Source organism: Podarcis muralis, chromosome 10, assembly GCF_964188315.1.
Source record: "Podarcis muralis chromosome 10, rPodMur119.hap1.1, whole genome shotgun sequence".
NCBI classification, from domain to species: Eukaryota; Metazoa; Chordata; class Lepidosauria; order Squamata; family Lacertidae; genus Podarcis; species Podarcis muralis.
Genome location: NC_135664.1, coordinates 44,767,139 through 44,784,814, shown reverse-complemented (window position 1 = coordinate 44,784,814; position 17,676 = coordinate 44,767,139). Strand labels below are relative to the sequence as shown.

General features: G+C 38.4%; 1 protein-coding gene across 8 annotated transcripts in view; it reads right to left on the bottom strand.

Moving 5' to 3' along the window:
• ATF7IP (activating transcription factor 7 interacting protein) overlaps positions 1 to 17,676 on the bottom strand; it is a 67,468-nt gene that overhangs the window by 29,771 nt on the left and 20,021 nt on the right. For 6 of the 8 annotated variants that reach the window (XR_013394464.1, XM_077935432.1, XM_077935431.1 and 3 more), the window contains one exon: positions 3,300 to 4,390. Coding sequence is in view for 7 of the 8 variants with exons in the window: in XM_077935429.1 (XP_077791555.1) it covers positions 3,300 to 4,390 (1,091 nt within the window). In the remaining variant the exon portion in view is untranslated. Of the gene's footprint in view, positions 1 to 3,299; positions 4,391 to 7,511; positions 7,652 to 9,341; positions 9,365 to 17,676 lie in introns of those variants that run through there. The other 2 variants (XM_077935434.1, XM_077935433.1) reach the window with 2 other exon arrangements.

Here is a 17,676-nt window from a genome sequence, read left to right as displayed (position 1 = left end):
AAGCAGTTCTGAGAAACATCTAAATCCACAGCAACACACTGAAGCATTTAGCTTAGTATTTGATAGTTGCCATAGAACTTTCCTAATATACTGTTGACATAGACTATTAATTTGTTTGTACAAGCCAAAAATAGGATGATCAGTTGTAACAATGATACATTTATCATGGACAGATTATTTTCTGATACAGGGTTAGAATGCCAGGACACTAACCAGAACTGCAACTCCTAAATAGTCAAAATGATCTGCCCTCAGAAGCTCACAGAGCTCACCTTGTCCAGAATTATGAAGGATTTGTAATCCACTATTTCAAAAGAAAATGCAAATAGGTGCTTCTGTTGTAGCTGCAATTGGGCAACCCTTGGTTTTTTGGGGGATTGCAGAGAATAAAGCATCATGACAGCATCATGACAGCTTGAAGACAAATGGTGCAACCCTCAGCTGAATCCAACCAAACATATATGGAATACATTTGACTTATGGCATACTGATGATGGAAGTAGAGATGTTCTTACCTGCACCCACTGCATTCAAAGTATCATTCATCTGATTTCTTCTAAATATAGTAAAACAGGTTGTAGAAGTACACTAACCCAGAAAGTATGTCCAGATATGTCACTGGTTCACTGCTGAGATATTCCTCAAAGGCACTTCTTAACTGTTCCTCCACCACTGAATGTGAAAAGGATCATGACCAAAACTGGGGTGATGTACTGAAAAGCCCCCAATTTTGGAATGCACTTCCAGGGCAGTGTTTGTTGACTTTTTGGCATGAGATGGAGAACCTTTTCCTGGACGAGGTGTTTTAGAACTTGCTGATTTCGTCTAAGACTTACTTACCTTGGCTACTTGGTTTTTTGCATGTGATTTTTGTTACATGTTAAATTGTTAGCTGCTCCGAGTGCCTTTCAACTAGTGGTGCTCAAAAACAGACAGCTGTTTTATGTATAAAACTGTTAGGATTTTGTTCAAACTAGATGCCATGACACCAGGGCACCTGCTCATCACAGCTGTTCCTTTTAGTTTGTTTTTATTCTTTCCATTGGCTAGTTGCATCCAGTCATAAGACATAGTTCCAAGAGTTAAGGAAAATATCAGTGCCATTTTTTGGGAGAGGCATGCGATATTAATCTTTAAAAAGCAGTGTCTACTATTGCTGAAGAAGTCAACTTTACATCAATATTGTGGCCATCTCATTTACGTTTTGGAGCACTAAGTGGGAAGTGGCTGTGGCCTGAGGCATTCTTTGTGGAAATAATATCAAAGCAGACTGAACTACAGAGACCATTCTAGTTTCACTGATTGCAAAGTCTAGCTGTGATCCAAAATATCTCAACTATATTTGAAAATACTGACCATTTGTTCTTCTGGGCTTGTAAAGGTCTAGAGATTTTATACAGTAATTTCATACCAATTAGTGTCTCGGGATATAGAATTATGAGATACTGTCCTGCATTCCTCAAGTGTTTGATACTGTCCCCAACACAACATTTACATGAAGTCTGTGGTCAAATTTATGTCCATACACTCCTCAGTATGCTGATGATACCCAACTGCATTTTCATCTTCTGCTCATCCCAGGGCAGCTACCTCCACTGTGAACCAGTGTCTAAACCCTGTAACGGTGAGTGAGGGTAAATGAAATAATATAAATCCAGATTAGGCAGAGAAGATGGGTGGTCCTCTTTATTTGAGGGAAGGTGAGTTCATACTAACTGCTAAAGCAATTTTGCTGCCTGCAGTGCACATCGAAGTTTGCTACTTGGTGTTCAGGCGGTGCTTGTTGTCGGAAGTCCTGCATATCAGCTTCAGGTAAGTCAATTCTGCCCTCTTCCTCAATAATTGGTATCTGACCACTGTAATCCATTGAACCTCAAGAACTGACTCGTGAGCACCCTTGAAGATGATGAGTATCAGCAGATTGTATAGACCATAGCTACACAACTTTTGAACGATCTACAGCACCTGTATTATGGCTTCAAAATTTATCAAGATGGTGGTGAAAGTCTATAAAATACAACTTTGCACTGAATCCCTTTTCCTCAAAAGGGAAAGGAAATAGCATATATAGCATGCTTCTAGACAGGGACTTTGTATCAGAAACTGATTGTTTGGATTTAGTTTTTTCTGTGAGCACCACTGGAATGTGACACACTTCATGTTTCAGACTTTTTTCATAGGTATTCCACTATTCTCACTTTCACCGATGTACAGTCTTTGATAAAATATTTACGCTGTTCTCTGGCCTCTCTCCTCAACCACTACTTCCCTGTCCTCTGCTGCCTTTTCCTGTTATGGGTGCATGTGTAGTTCTGTACTTGTGTGCAGGCATTTTCAAAAACATATCTAGCCCACCACATACTAGTTAAAACCTCACATATGTTGCAATCTTAAGAATACAGATCCCCAGAACTGGGTAGTGGAAATTCAGACATGTTTTCAGCATATAGTAATTAGTGAAATAGGCAAGTTCCTATTGTTTAGACTGTTGGTAACAAAATAACTAGGTTGTGCTCATATGGTAACGGCTTGTTTTTACTTAATGGAATTTCTGCAGGAAGAGGAAATTCCAATTTTAAATGTTAAAAAATACAGGTTGACTTTTCATGATGATATTATGTGAACAATGTGAAAATCTTGTGTGAAGCAACAGCACCAAATTCCACAACAAACCTTGATCTGGAAATAGTCACTGAAGTATTGCAGCTGGCAGAATGGGGAGTGAGATTTCTATATCTATATTGGATTTGAAATTGCTCTTACATATGAAATTGTTTTATATATGTTTTAATGTTGATGGCTTTATTGTTAAAATGCTTTGAGAAGATTTATAGTAAGTGATTCACAAATGAAACAAAATAGCTAAGTAGACATTGAGTAGGGAAGGCGAAACTAGAACTAATAAAACCCAGTCCGACTGCATTCAAATATTCCATAAAGCCAAGGACTTGTTAACAGCAACAAAATCAAGCTTCTTCTATTATCCATGTGGTGTAACTAGAAACCACAAGTAGTAACCAGTAGCATATGTCATACATGTTTAGGACAGCTTTCAGACAGGAATTGTTCCAGGTAAACCAGCAGTTTGCTCTGTAGAACTCTTGAAACCATCCTTTAATAATCTAGCATAAAAACAATAGATAAAATTCATACTAAATTTAACATTAACTTGTCCACTGCTGAATAGCACATTCCCTTAAAAAAACAAGCAAGCAGATTTCCAAGAACACAGGAAGATAATTCAGAACAGTCTTGAAAAGACTTATTTTTTAAAGAAAGGAAGAAAAAATACCACTCACCTGAAGGGGTTGAATCATTCGGCATTATCACTTCAGCTTCTTTAACAGAACAGAGTTCCTCTTCATCTGAAAGTACCAAGAAAGCTTCTTTGGGCAAACTTTCGCTGCTTTCATGTTTGGCTAAAGAATTTAATGGGTTTTCTGCTTTATCTTCTGCATCCAAGTTAGGATTTTCTACTGGAAGCATAGTAGATTTGGGGAAACAACTTAATTCACCTGCTGGAGCCAGCTTTTCTAAAATTGGAATAATTTCCTCTGTTTCCATTGTGGCTGCATTTCCCAAAATGTTTTCTGCTGGTTCATCTTCTACAGCTTTTTGAGTGCTGGTCTCTAGAGGTTCTGCAGATGGAGTAGCTTCCTCCTTTGGATTTACATCTGTATCAATACTACTAGATATTGCTTCCTCATCAATGTTCTCTTTTAGAAGAGTTTCCTTGGTACTCTTTTCTTCTTCCATAGGTGTATCAGGAGCAAGAGCTAACTCATTTTTTTCTACTGGTTCTACTGAGCTGTCATTAATATCACAGCTTACTTTGCTTTCCTCTTCAGGCTCGCTTGGTGTGGCTTTCTGGTCCAAAACGTCTTTTATACAATTATCTTTGTGGTCCAAATCATCATTGACTTTGACTTCGTCCTGCAAGTCATTATCAATATTACAGTCAAGCACCTGATTTTCAGGTTCAGAGCCTGGAGCAGCGCTAGCATCCTCATGTTCTTGCTCAGAAACAATGTTCTCAGGGGTCAGGGTTTCAAGTTTAGGAGTCAGGTCACTAACCTGGTTCTCTTTCACATCTGGACTTTTGGCATCCATGAGTTCTTCAGAGTCCATTTTTTGTCCTTCGGAGTCAAGGCATAAATCTTCTATGCCGTTCACTTCTTTGCCCTCAGTACATTCAGAAATGAGTAACGGGGAATTAAGATCTGAATCCCCGTTTTCATGTTTCCCATTTAACAACTTGACATCTGTGGTTTTCAGAAGTTCCTCCTTTACCTTATAGACACTCTCAAGCTGCTGCCTGTCACTTGCTCTCATGGTTTTGCGGGCCTTAAAAATCTTTCTTTGACGTTCTTCATTGTTTTCCATCTTGATTCTGTAAAGGTATACATTTTTAAGAAAAATGAATGTTAATGCAACACACACACACTTTACCAAGATCACCTTGTTCCATTTTTCTGGCTTTGGTGTGGTTGGTACATCAAGAGCACTGGTATACATTTATTGTTATTGCAAAAAAAGTCTATATTCCTGCACTTATAAAAACAAACCATTACAAACACTACACTTCTCACTGTAAAAGGAACAAGCGTTTTACACATGTTCCCTTCACATCAACATCCTTTGTGGATGTTGTGACACAGCAGATCATAAATTGTGTAAATTATGAATATTTAATTTGGGTCTTTGGTTTCCTTATCATGAGCAAACACTATTTTGCCCATTAACTACCAGCTGTTGATTCTGGAAAGTTCTAAGCACTTCAAACCTTCAAGTATGTGATCCTGCTGTCCTTCATATAAGAAAGAATCAAACAGAAATATTTAATTTCCCAACTGTTCTTCTAAAGCAAATACACTCACACACACATATACAAAATGCACGAGGCTGCATGACTAAAAGCTTTGAAGTATGCTCCCAAGGTAATAAATAATAAATTTAATACCATTTTTTAAAAAAATTAATTGTAACAGAATAATTTGTCACAGCAAAATGCATCTTTTCCCAGGAAATACAGTGGTACCTTGGGTTACATACACTTCAGGTTACAGACTTTGCTAACCCAGAAATAGTACCTCGGGTTAAGAACTTTGCTTCAGGATGAGAACAGAAATCGTGCTCTGGCAGTGCAGCGGCGGCAGGAGGCCCCATTAGCTAAAGTGGTGCTTCAGGTTAAGAACAGACCTCCGGAATGAATTAAGTACTTAACCCGAGGTACCACTGTATGTTTTATGCAAAAAATGGGAACTAGATTAAACATGATGATTTGAAATGTGCCCTTTCCTTGGTGTTTTATTTACCATCTTGACTTAAAAAATAACCCACAAAGGTCAGTACACAAATATGGTTAATTATTCTGTGAGCCTCAGTATGAAAAATACATAATTAACATGATTTTTTTTTCTAATTTACTCTTTTGCAGAACATAACTCCTGAAGTAGTCAGACATATGTAGGAACTTTGGAGTTCACATAGGCTTGGTTCATACCATGTTACAGCCAAGCCACAGATGGTCAAAGAAACTATGGTTTGCCTTGTCATACTCTGCTCTCATTCCATCCCACCTACTTCCTGCCTTTAGCTCTCTCTCCACCCAACTTCCCCGAACCCTTTGTGGTGCTTAACATCTGATACAGCCTCACCACATCACCATTTCTCCTCCATGGATTGTCTGTGAGAACAAGGGTATGGGAAACTTGATTTTCTGCAACTGTCATCAAATAGTTGCTTTCCCCACCTATTCCTCCAAGAAGTGCCCATGCTCCTTTGTAGCTTCTTCTAGTCCTTTCCTCTGCAATCACACCTCTTATTTTTCTTCTCTCAACCAACTACCAGTTGTTACCATGAATTCATTCTGTTTAGTTAGGATCACCTACATTGGAATTACCAGATTTCTCTGCTGTCAACAGGGTTGAAAGGCAGCTTAATACACACTTAAGTAGTTTCACCAGTTTGCTATAGTGACTGTAATGGCACAGAACATCATTTTCAACTTCCCCCCATATTTGACACCCATTCTTGGGTTTCTACATTTTATTTTTGTGTGTCACTATCAAGAATTATGGCTATTCTTGGATAAAGTCATTTGTTTTTAAGACAGCACTTCATCACCACATTAATTTGCCAACCAAAGCCAAACAATCACCCATCAGTCGAAACATCTCCAAAGCTATAGTTCAAAGAAGTTCCATTTAAGTTTTCAATTCCCTCTCAAGCCGCAGAAGCAAATCGAAGCAGGAATGGAACAGGGAAATTATTATATCAGCCAGTGATGTCATCCTCGGGAAATGTAAAATAAGAGTTGCTGAGAGCTATTACATTTTCCAGAAACTCTTCCCTAGTCTCTACATTAGTGGGTGATTTGGACATGTCAATGAAACAAACCACACTTAAATCAGTTAAGGAGGTGCCAAAGCTCACATGCAATACTGGACCATAATTAAAGTCAGTAAAACAGCAACAACATGGTTTATTTTCCACACACAAACCATTGTTAACAAAGCATCATTATGGTACCAAACTGAGTTCACACAGAACACTAATAGGTTTTTTTATTCTAACATTTATTTAAACTGTGGTCTAATGTGATGTGCAAAACAGACCTTGGGAGGGGATGTTTTTTTTAAATGGTTTTGTCTGTGCAAAACTCCTAAAACCATTTAGTTGAACATGCACCAAATTGCTCATCTTGTAATTCTGCCACAATTTTTAAAAAAAGAAACTCACATTTGCCAAATGGCCCCGAACGAACAAACATTGAAACAAGTATTGTAAACTGATATTGCATTCTCCTACCACAACTTGCCAACTTGTTATTTATGTAACAAAAACTGTTATACATACATAACTTTCCTAACAGGATGGATGTATATAAGCTGATTTTCATTGTGCAGGATGAGTTAACAAATTAAACAGTTAAAAGGTCTCCTGAAGAACATTATTGAAGTTCTGGCTGGCTGCCTTAGACCTATTTAAATTTGCATTTATCATTAAGATATTTTGACTGTCACACAAAAATATTTAAGCCTTATCATGACAGCCATATTATGTGACCTGCAACTGATAATCATAGAAGCTAAAACACTTAACAAAATAATTGTAATTTTATCTTTATTTTGTCATTCACTTATTTACATGGAAATTTCTCTATCTTGCCAAAGGATCCTTTGTTGAAGGCATGCAACCCTGTCCATTATACAATGTTTAAGTAATAAGACAACAAATGAAAGATGGTTTGCTAAGCTACCTATATATCATATGCAGTAAAGACAGATTTTACAGTACAATTTCAATCCACATCCACAAGGGTGCACACTGTACCACTTAATAGAACTCAGACTACTGAAGGAAATAGGACACACAAAGCTGCTGGGGATTTAGATCACACAGAGCACTTGAGATAATTTGGCCATATTCGTGCAAGCCAATCAGCAGTTCTCTTTCATACGTTTTCTGGTTCTAGGAAGAGCAGAGGAATGGTAAAATTGTTTTCTTACCTGAAAATAGGTGTATATTCATTTGATTCTGGGAGATCCTACTCATCTTATTCAGTGAGTAACAACTTCCATACTTTAAGCCTCTTCAAAAATGGTGTTATGATTCACAAGACCAAGTTCATAAGAAAGTTAAGCTAATTTCTGCAGTAGTATCTAAAAATATACTGCATTGTGAGAGTTTTGATCTCTTCTGGTTTAAGCGAGGATTCTTAAACTGCCCCAGAGACAACTGGTATTTTAATGAAGTTTATGTTCCAGTGCTGTTTGGTTTGATTCAATGCATCCAAACACACCTCTTATGGATATGCCCTTATTGGTTGTGTGCCAAATAAAGAAGTATCACAGGAGAATTCAACAGCTTTCCTTCAAGAAAATGATGTTTTACAGTACAGCGCCTAATGCTCACTTTAGAAAAGTATACAAATGCATAAATAGTAGTGAATAGTACTGTTGTATCTAAACACCACACATTCTCCTTGCATAAGAAGTCACAGTAATATGCTAAACATTCTATCCTTTTGTATAAAATCACCACAACCACAAAAGATTCCTCAAGTCATTGCTCCCCCCCCCCCCTTAGTAATAAGCTACCCCACGTTGTAGTTGTAAGTGCTTATATGGTAAAAGGAGTGTACCACTGGATCTTAAAATGATACCCAAAAGGATCCTTGCTCTACCAATGAGGTAGTTTTCCTTCCCCTCCCCTCCCCTCCCCCATGTTTTTCCCTTAAGTGAGATCACTGCTGCATGGCAACAAAGAAAGTATTAGCATAGCTGCTGTGGATTAGCCCATAATCGTAAACTCATGTGAGCAGCTCTTGAGTAGCTGAAAAGGTTAGCCAATCAGCTGCTAGTATTTTGAGTTTTGCCTGGCAACAGGGGGGGAGACTGTAAAAGGATTCTCAAAAGGCAGCAACATAAGCTAGAATACAAAATGACTGCATACAGTGGTTCTCTACATAATATAAGTACTCTAGAACAGCACAGCCATTGCTTTTGCAAAAGCATAGTGTTTGTCCAAAGCACTAATAGAATCTCTACAAGAATAAAATTATATAATCATGTAGCATTCATGGTAACCCTGCAACTTATTACTCCATATAGTCTAGACAAGCAAAACTGACTTGCATGTAGTAATGTCTGCAAAGAAATTAAGGACAGTCATTGGCCAGTGTATCTAGTTCTAGATAAAGGGTCGTAGATTCCAGCCTTGCAAAAACAGAGTACAGAACAAAATGTTCCTTTTCTAGAATCTGGCTGGAACATTTCCAAATTACCTATTAAAATTCAACTTTATGCATACTACACAAAGAAGATCTGGGAGCGTGTTGAGTGCCATATGGAAGAATCAGTGTTCTAGATTAATTTTCATTTTCATATTTAATTTCATCACATTCTGTAAATACATTAGTTTTTCATCAAAAAATGCAATATATATATTTATATTTAATAAGCTTGATTTGAGCTTTTAAAATTATGTATAAATTTACAATAAAGAACAAATATAAATTTACATGCCACAAATGTTCTCTACTACATTAAATAAAAATGAAGTATATCTCTTTGAAAAAGAAAAGCATGCATATCGCCAACAAAGAGGAATTATGTCTAATTGCAAGTTAGCGCTTATGTATCTTATTTCTACCTCCTAAGCATTTAATTAAGATTGGGCTGTTTAAGCTATTGTACACAGAAAACTATTTTCTCCTTTACACAATATTCATCATTCCAAAAGAACATTAATGAGGGAAAAAATAAATAATAGTAATAATAGTAATAGCACTCCTCCTCCCCCTTGTTCTTTGAGACCTTGTAATTTCTGAAACATACCCAAGAGGGAGCCAGCTGTAGCCACACTCTTAGTTTGTGTGATCTTCACACAGGGAAAATAAATCGGCAGCTTGCTTCATTGTTACCGAGTTCTCTCCCCGTATAATTTTACCTTATCCGATTGGCTTGAGGAAGCAGATACTCAACTACCAATCAGGAGTATGCACTCTCATATCTGCCCAGCAACAAGAAAAAGATGTTGCTACTGAACATTTAGATAATTTCTTATTTTCAGACAATAACTGCTGAATAATTAGAAAACTTTAAATGCATAATCCTTTCAAATGTTTTTGTTAAAAGAGTCTGAAGATTAACCACCACATTTAACTGACATTTTAAGCATAAGGCTTAAAAATGGTTGCTTACAAGAATATACAGGAAAATGTGGAACTGGAGGTTTTCACTGCAGTTGATTCAGAAATGGTGAGAAACAAGTAGCCTAGCCCATAGTTGAACTTACATATGTTTTCTATAACTCGGATGTGCAACCTGCACATTCCCCTTCAGTGAAGGAGACATGAGAACATTTCATTCAACAGAAAAACAAAAGAAAAAGAAGTCCAGAGTACAAGCAAACCATCTACACTTCATTTTACCTCAAAATTCAATACCAAAGTTCTGAAATTATCAAATCTACAAGTGTTCTCAGACAACAGTTGTCTCCCTAGCAGTTAAGGTAAAGGTAAAGGTACCCCTGCCCATACGGGCCAGTCTTGACAGACTCTAGGGTTGTGCGCCCATCTCACTCAAGAGGCCGGGAGCCAGCGCTGTCCGGAGACACTTCCAGGTCACGTGGCCAGCGTGACATCGCTGCTCTGGCGAGCCAGAGCCGCACACGGAAACGGCGTTTACCTTCCCGCTAGTAAGCGGTCCCTATTTATCTACTTGCACCCGGGGGTGCTTTCGAACTGCTAGGTTGGCAGGCGCTGGGACCGAGCAACGGGAGCGCACCCCGCCGCGGGGATTCGAACCGCCGACCTTTCGATCGGCAAGCCCTAGGCGCTGAGGCTTTTACCCACAGCGCCACCCGCGTCCTCCCTAGCAGTTACCCATATGCAAGTTAGTTTACATTCTATACAACACACTACTACAGTGGTACCTCGGTTTTTGAACGTAATCCGTTCCAGAAGACCATTCAACTTCCAAAACGTTCGCAAACCGAAGCATTACTTCTGGAAAACTCAATACAGAAGCCGTGTGGCACATTTAATTTCAGAGACATTCAAAAACCAAGGTACCACTGTACTTCATACTTCATCAGAAGCAACAGCTTTATCAGGCTGAAATGGAAAATGGAACACTGCCTCTAAAGTTAAATACCACAAAATAGCATGTGCAAAACTAATTATTTTCACAAAAACATGCAAACATCAGCTCCTAGAGCTAAAAGAGGCATGGTAATACATGGCTTTTAAAGTTTTATATGAAAACAACTCTCTGGTAGGTTTTCAGTTCCTAATGAAGACATATACTCATTTTAAAGAAGCAAGTTAATATTTACTTAAGTGATACTTAAAGCTATGCAATACTTAACATTACCAATGTCTTGCAAAAGATGGTAATGTGCCAAAAGGGAAAACCTACTATTATGTACTCATACATCTTTTACCGATTTCTTCCATTCATGTACTATAAGCGGAGTTGATGCAAGTGTGACCTTTATATTTTGGTACTGAATATTTAAATTCACAATAGTCTGGTGTCATCTTTAGTAGCCCTTTGAGGTCACTAATAAAATTTCATGGGAAAACAGAAGAGAAAGGAAAAAATACGGAGATTCAACATTAAGAAATTTAGCATTTATAAAGTACCATACAGTAACAATAGTTTAAATATTCTAGTGTGTAGAGACTTTAATGTTCATGATCGAAAAAGGCAATTTGAAAAGCTTGCCCAAGGTGTAGCCAATTGATTTCTCAGAAACATCTTACTTGCATACTTCTTTTTTCTTAGGAGATTTCTTTTCCTCAAGGAAATGAAATGCATCTGTTTGCGCATGCACAGTCAAACACTGAGGTCACTGCCAACCTCCCACCAAAGTCATAAATGTGGGAAGTAGGCAGGACTACAAGTTCAGGCAGCGTGACAAATTAAAGCCTAGTTACAATACTGAGTTAGCTTTTCTCCCTGGTTTCTTACTTGCCTACATTAAAAAGTATAGTATGTTTTGCATGTGTAAGTAAATAATATACTCTAATAACGAGCCCCCTGAAGCCATGTTGTTATCTTATCAGCAAGCCGAGCAAGTAAACTTGACTCGTCTGATGTCAGACGACTGGACTGAAGATTTGCATAGTCACGCTGGTTGGCTCCTGAAGATCAGTTTGTAAAAGCCCATGAATACCAGAGGCTGAGAATCAGCAGGAAGCACAGAAGATCTGCCTGGCAACAAGGCTAAAAATAGAATCAGTACGAAGCACTGTAACAGTATGAAACCAGGAGCAGAGCACAACTCAAGCCTTCCTGCCTCTATATGCAAAGTTACACAAATAGAGGGGCATACTCTTCACCAAAGATTAACCCCTAATGCTCTCTAAATAGCATAGGCAGATCAGCATATATATCATGCATGCACAGCAACCTTTTATGCACAGCCTTCACAAATGTACTGAACATTTATTCTCCCATCGTATTTTGTTTTTTAGAATTAAGGAAATACTTCCCAAATATCAGGTATGCAATTTTTGTAACTTTAGAAAATTTTGCCAATTCCGTTTGCACATGTAAAGAACTATTCCAATTGTTTTCATTCACCAGGAACCAATATTAGAAGGGTAACTACCTGTTCATAGTCATGTTAATATGTCATCTTTGTATCATGTGTTTGAAATTAGCCAGGTGCCAGGAGCATTTTGCACCTAGCGGCTACTTGCGACCACTACTTGCGACCACAAGTGAAGATGCCTCAGTGCTAGGATGGTTCCTGACATCACCATCTGGAGGCACATGCCTGGGGACCATTGGCATAGGTGTCAACCGTCCCTTATTTGGCAGGAAACTCCCTTATCCCAGCGCCGTGTCTCGCTGCTGTCCCTTATTGATGATGTCCCTTAAATTTCCCGGGTTTCAAAGGAAGCAGCTCCTCTCCCTCCCTGCCTGCCAGCCAGGGAGGAGGGAGGCTCCAACTGTGTTGTTTGGCTGCGTTGCTCACCCAATAAGGAGTCTAAGAACGACTGGGGGGGTGGAGCTTGCATGTCTTGTGCCGATCAAATCGGCCGCGTTGCCTGGGGACTCGCCTTTGCTCAGCGCTTCCCAGCGGAGAGGTGACGGTGGTTTTCCTTGCTGCATACCCTTTACCAGGTTGCTGTGCTGTGGAAACCACAACTTGAGGCTTCGTTTGGCTGCTGGCGGGGCTTTCTGCCTTTGGCTCGGAGGGGCTCAGAAGTTGAACATACCTGTGCCCAGAAAATCCCTTATTTTGGCTGCTGATCCCTTATTTTCGAGGCTGCTGGTCCCTTATTTTCAAATCTGTAAGTTGACAGATATGACCACTGGATCTTGACTGTTTTCACACACTAATACCACATCCTGAAGAATTACATCAGTTATATTTTTACCTGCACAAGTAGAATGAACTTCAGGAACCAAAATGCTTTTTCTGTGCAGCCTGAAGCTTATCCTCAGCTTATCTTCAGTAGCTTATCTTCACTTCACTCCTCCAGTCCTGGGGTTGAGATATCTCAATCCAATGGCTCTCCAGGATCATTAGCAGTCTGGAGATCTGCTGGGGAATCCTGAACTCCCTGCTGCTCTTTCTCAGGAGCCCTCAGGTTTGAGGTATGAACAGTACTGAATCCTAACCAACCATGAGAAAGAGGCAGCCCGCCGCCAGGGTAAAGGCAGAGGCAGAGGCAAATCACCAGATTTGCCAGTATGAGGGTACTTTTTAATTACACATTTCTTGGATATGAACATTCTTGTACTTTCTTAGATAACTGCTTATTTAATTATTTGCTCATGTTTTACACCAAGCTCTCAAAGTACTCATGAGGTTTGCATACATGAAACAATATGCACCGTAGCTTTCTTTTAAAACATGGATTTACAGTTTGTGTATCTGCACAAATAATGGAAATGCTGACCTTGTGGTGAAACATTAAGAGTTTTAACTGGAATTTAAAGTTAACATGACACTACCATCAACTTCACTGGTGAGCAGGTGAAGAGTGAGATTAGCTACAGATAGGGAATGTTGCAATACAAACATCCCTGCATTTACATGTGCCCTACTGACACTTGATTACGTATACACTTTATGCAATTTCACTTATGTGTGCAGGGCCCCCAGAACACAGCCCCCAAATGGGGAGTCACCTGTAATGAGCGTTTGGATAGTGGAAAGTCTGAGATCTGTCAAACTGAGGATAATCATTCACATGTTTCAGAAATTGGTGGAAGCAGGGGAGTTTGTACAAATGCTTCTTCTGGTAATTGGTGGTAACAGCTTGAATCCCAGCTTCCATGAGCAGAATTTCACTTAAAAAACGGTTTTGTGTGTGTGTTTTTTTACTCCCATGTGCCTCAATAAGACACTTCTGTTGGCTCAGGGGCTCTCTGGAAAAGAATATGTGATGTGACATGGAGCGGTTACAGTAGAAAGGGTAAATCAGGAAGTCACTATCTGCTTGCCCACCACCACTTTTGGATCCAAGCTATCGTTAAAAGTAGGCTAAGTGAAAAGCATACTTTTAGGATCCCATTGTTTTTATCTTTTTTAATTGTAGTAAGCTTGAACTATTTGTTGCAGCGGTAGCAGCACTGGTAACAAAATCAGACATAGGATATTATGATTTATATGTTAAGGTGGCTTCTGTAACTGTTTTGGACCTGACAAAAGGAACTGTACATTACTTTTACAGTTTTAGTACCGAACTAAAATAAGCAGAAGAACAAATAATAATAATAATAATAATAATAATAATAATAATAATAATAATAATAATAGAGTTCGGAAAGAGGCCATTGCTGATTGGTAGAATTTATGTGTTGTATGCAAAAATCCATGGTGACTCCACTTAAAATAACTCCAGTAGCAGGTCTGGGAATGGCTTTCTCTCTGCCCGAGACCTTGAAGAGCTGCCAATCACAAGTTTCCAGTTTTTCCAACCTAATGTCTTCCAGATGTTTTGGACATCAACTTCCATAATCTCTTACCACTGTCAATGCAGACAGGGGATGATGTAAATTTTAGTTTAAAGTATCTGGTGAGCACTAGATTGAGGGACAATAGACTACTAGACAGTACTGGGATAAATGAGCCATTCATCTTAAGGCAGCTTCATACAAACTTTCAATTCACTGAATTTTCAAGAAAGACCAGAGCCTCTTTATTTGCAAAAAAAAATGTACAAGGGTTTTCTCCTGTTCCACTATTTCAAATAATATTGCTCACATGCTTTAATTCACCACTTTCCTTGATTTTTTTGCCTGGTGCTTGTATCATTTAGAGCCAATATTTACTTCCTTAAGAATACACAATCATATTTAGCTCAGGCAGAAGGAAAGGTTTAACCTAGCAATAAATCTTCCTACAAAATGAGTGGTTCTGATGTGTAGATGTACAGAAGAAAAGAATATACTCTCAAAGCTTGACTGCTGCATAGCATGAACAGATTATGATGGCAGGATAATAGGCAATACTGAAGGAACATCCTCACAACTGGCTCAGGCAGCAAAGAATCATTTTTTTGCCCATTAAATGGATGGAATTACAAGTTTGCAGAAACGAACAACATTCTGAAACAAAACCAAGATTATTTCCATTTTAAAACAAATCAATATGATTTACCCATCTTTTTTGATGATCTTAAGAAAGAATGATGACAGAGAATCCTGCCCAGACCAACACAACCAGGGACTGAAATGTTCAGGGCAGAGATGGAACCAACCGTGATCATCAGATAGCTTAGCTCTGGGTCACCAAAACTGTTTGCAATACTTAACTTTAGCTTCTTTTTGCTACCACAACATCTTTTTTATGATACAAAAACTATTGTACAAAAAAGGCTCATCAGAGAACTCACAAATGTATCAGTGTTGAAAAGTAAACTAAAATTAGATTCTAAAATAAACTAATAATTGCTCATAGTAATAAGCTTTCAACTGTGCAGCCCACAAAGGAAGTATTGCTGCTGCAGTTAAGAAGAGCAATTTGCACGAAGGGCCACAACCTATAACCTTTTACACTTGTTATTCTTCAACTAACATTTGGTTGCTTTTTAAAATGCAGGGGTGGGGGGTGGGGACTGCTACTCTCAAGTGTGAAAACAGTAACTAAACCCTTGAAAAAACTTTGACAGAGATAATAATCAACTTGGGCTACTGATATTTTTTTTAAAAAATATTTTGATGTCAAATTTCCAGCACTTCTCCATGCACTCCTGAGGGCTAGAAACATCAGGATAATCTGTGAATCTCCTGAGAAGCTAAAGGCTGAACATAAGCTTTTTGAGAGGGAGGGTAGGATCAAAAGGTAGTCCATATTTTACCACCCATGCCTGTATGTCAATTCAGATACCATACCATTGCAGTCTCTTTTAGCATTTTTCTTAAATATACACAACAACTCCCAATATTTACTATTATTTATGTTGAAGGAAACGACAATTTCCCGCCAAATGGACTTACACTGATAACAATGTGGATTGAAACAAACCCCCTTTTATGACAGAACCACTAACTTGCTCAGACATCTTATTTTAGAACCATCAGTTCCACAATAATCTGTGACTCTCACAAACAACCCCAAAAGCCCACACATATTCTCCTACAACACAGCAGAGCATACAGCTTTTAAAATTCATGATTTTTTTTAAAAAAAATGTAGTAAGTTTGCAGTAAGATCTTGCCAGGGCCTGTGAAAATGTTATGAAGGAACTGGTTGTCTTACCTGGAGGCAGCTTGACATACATCAAGAGAACTTCCTCCTCAGCTCAGCAGCTTACATATCAAAACAGTAGAAGAACACTTCTAGGTCGGCCATCTTGAGAACAAACCTTATTTGTCTTCACACAAGCAAAACATACTGCACTTTAACTAAAAACTGACTACTGTGTGACCTTTCCTTTAGTCACCCACATCTGTGGAATAGCACATGCTGAGATTTTTATTTACACAATAAATGCTCCTAGAGGAATTGCATTAGCTCTTATAAAGCACATAGTCTGCAAATGCCAGCTGCAATGGAAAGTCTTCAGAATGAGCCTATTTGTACTGCTTGCTGCAGTGCTAGCAGTTGCCTGCCCAGAAGCGTGTGCAGTGCGATACCTCCCTTATGCCATGCAGAAGCAGAAAAAAATGCATATCAGAACTCAAAAGCAAGCAGTACATTAAACCATATAGAGAAAAATCAGTGTCTGCATGCAAGTCTTGCTTCTGGATTTATTACTCTTAATAAAACTACCATATCCTTAAACAATATACTATTATCTACAGTACTACAATTCTTCAGTGCAGGAAACAAGCTTGGGCATTAGACAAGGCAGAATCCATGACATAACCCAAAGCCAAGCCAGAGTGCAGTTATAGCTGTACATAAAAGGGCCTTCGACTGCTGCAGGATATTGCAAGGTAAAACATCCCCTGTCCTCCATGTCCAATGACTGGTTCTGAACATGCCATTTAACAGTTTGTTGACAAAATGCTCAAATAAGAATGAGATTTACTCAATACTTTCACATATCTAATAAGTTAGTGTTTAACACATGAAATATTTCAACATGCTTTGTATGAAAATGCATGGATTTATTGCTCATCTTTGATTCCTAAATATTCACATAAAATTCTGTAATAAATATCAGTTGCCTCTAGCCTCAGAAAATTCCAAATATGATCTATTGCAAAACATAGTTTGAAGTTATGTATACTTCACAAAACAAGACAATTTAGCTTACTGGAAAATATATGTTCTTACTTTTCTCTCCCTTTATACTCCATATGACTAACAACATAGTATGTATCTCTTTTCCAGTCAGTTTGAATTGTGTAGGCTATGTTTCTAGAAGTGTATTAAAATACTACTTTATCAAGGGTGTAATGTTGATGAAATGTAAGCCATATTTATTTCAGTTAGTGGGTCCTTTTCATTTTCAAAACTCTTGGGAATTCTAATGGTCACAACTTTTTGAAACAAGTTACCTCACTAAAACACCATTGTGGTTTGTGAAAAGTCGAGATCTTTGGATCAATTTTATAAAGATGTATACTGGGCAGTGTGTTACCATTTAAACACTGAATATTCCTGTAATTGGCTAGGGCATCTTTGTGACATACCAAATAGGGGGGGGGGGGCGCTGCAAACTGACCAGAAGCCTGGGTTTCATTAATCCCTTTGATA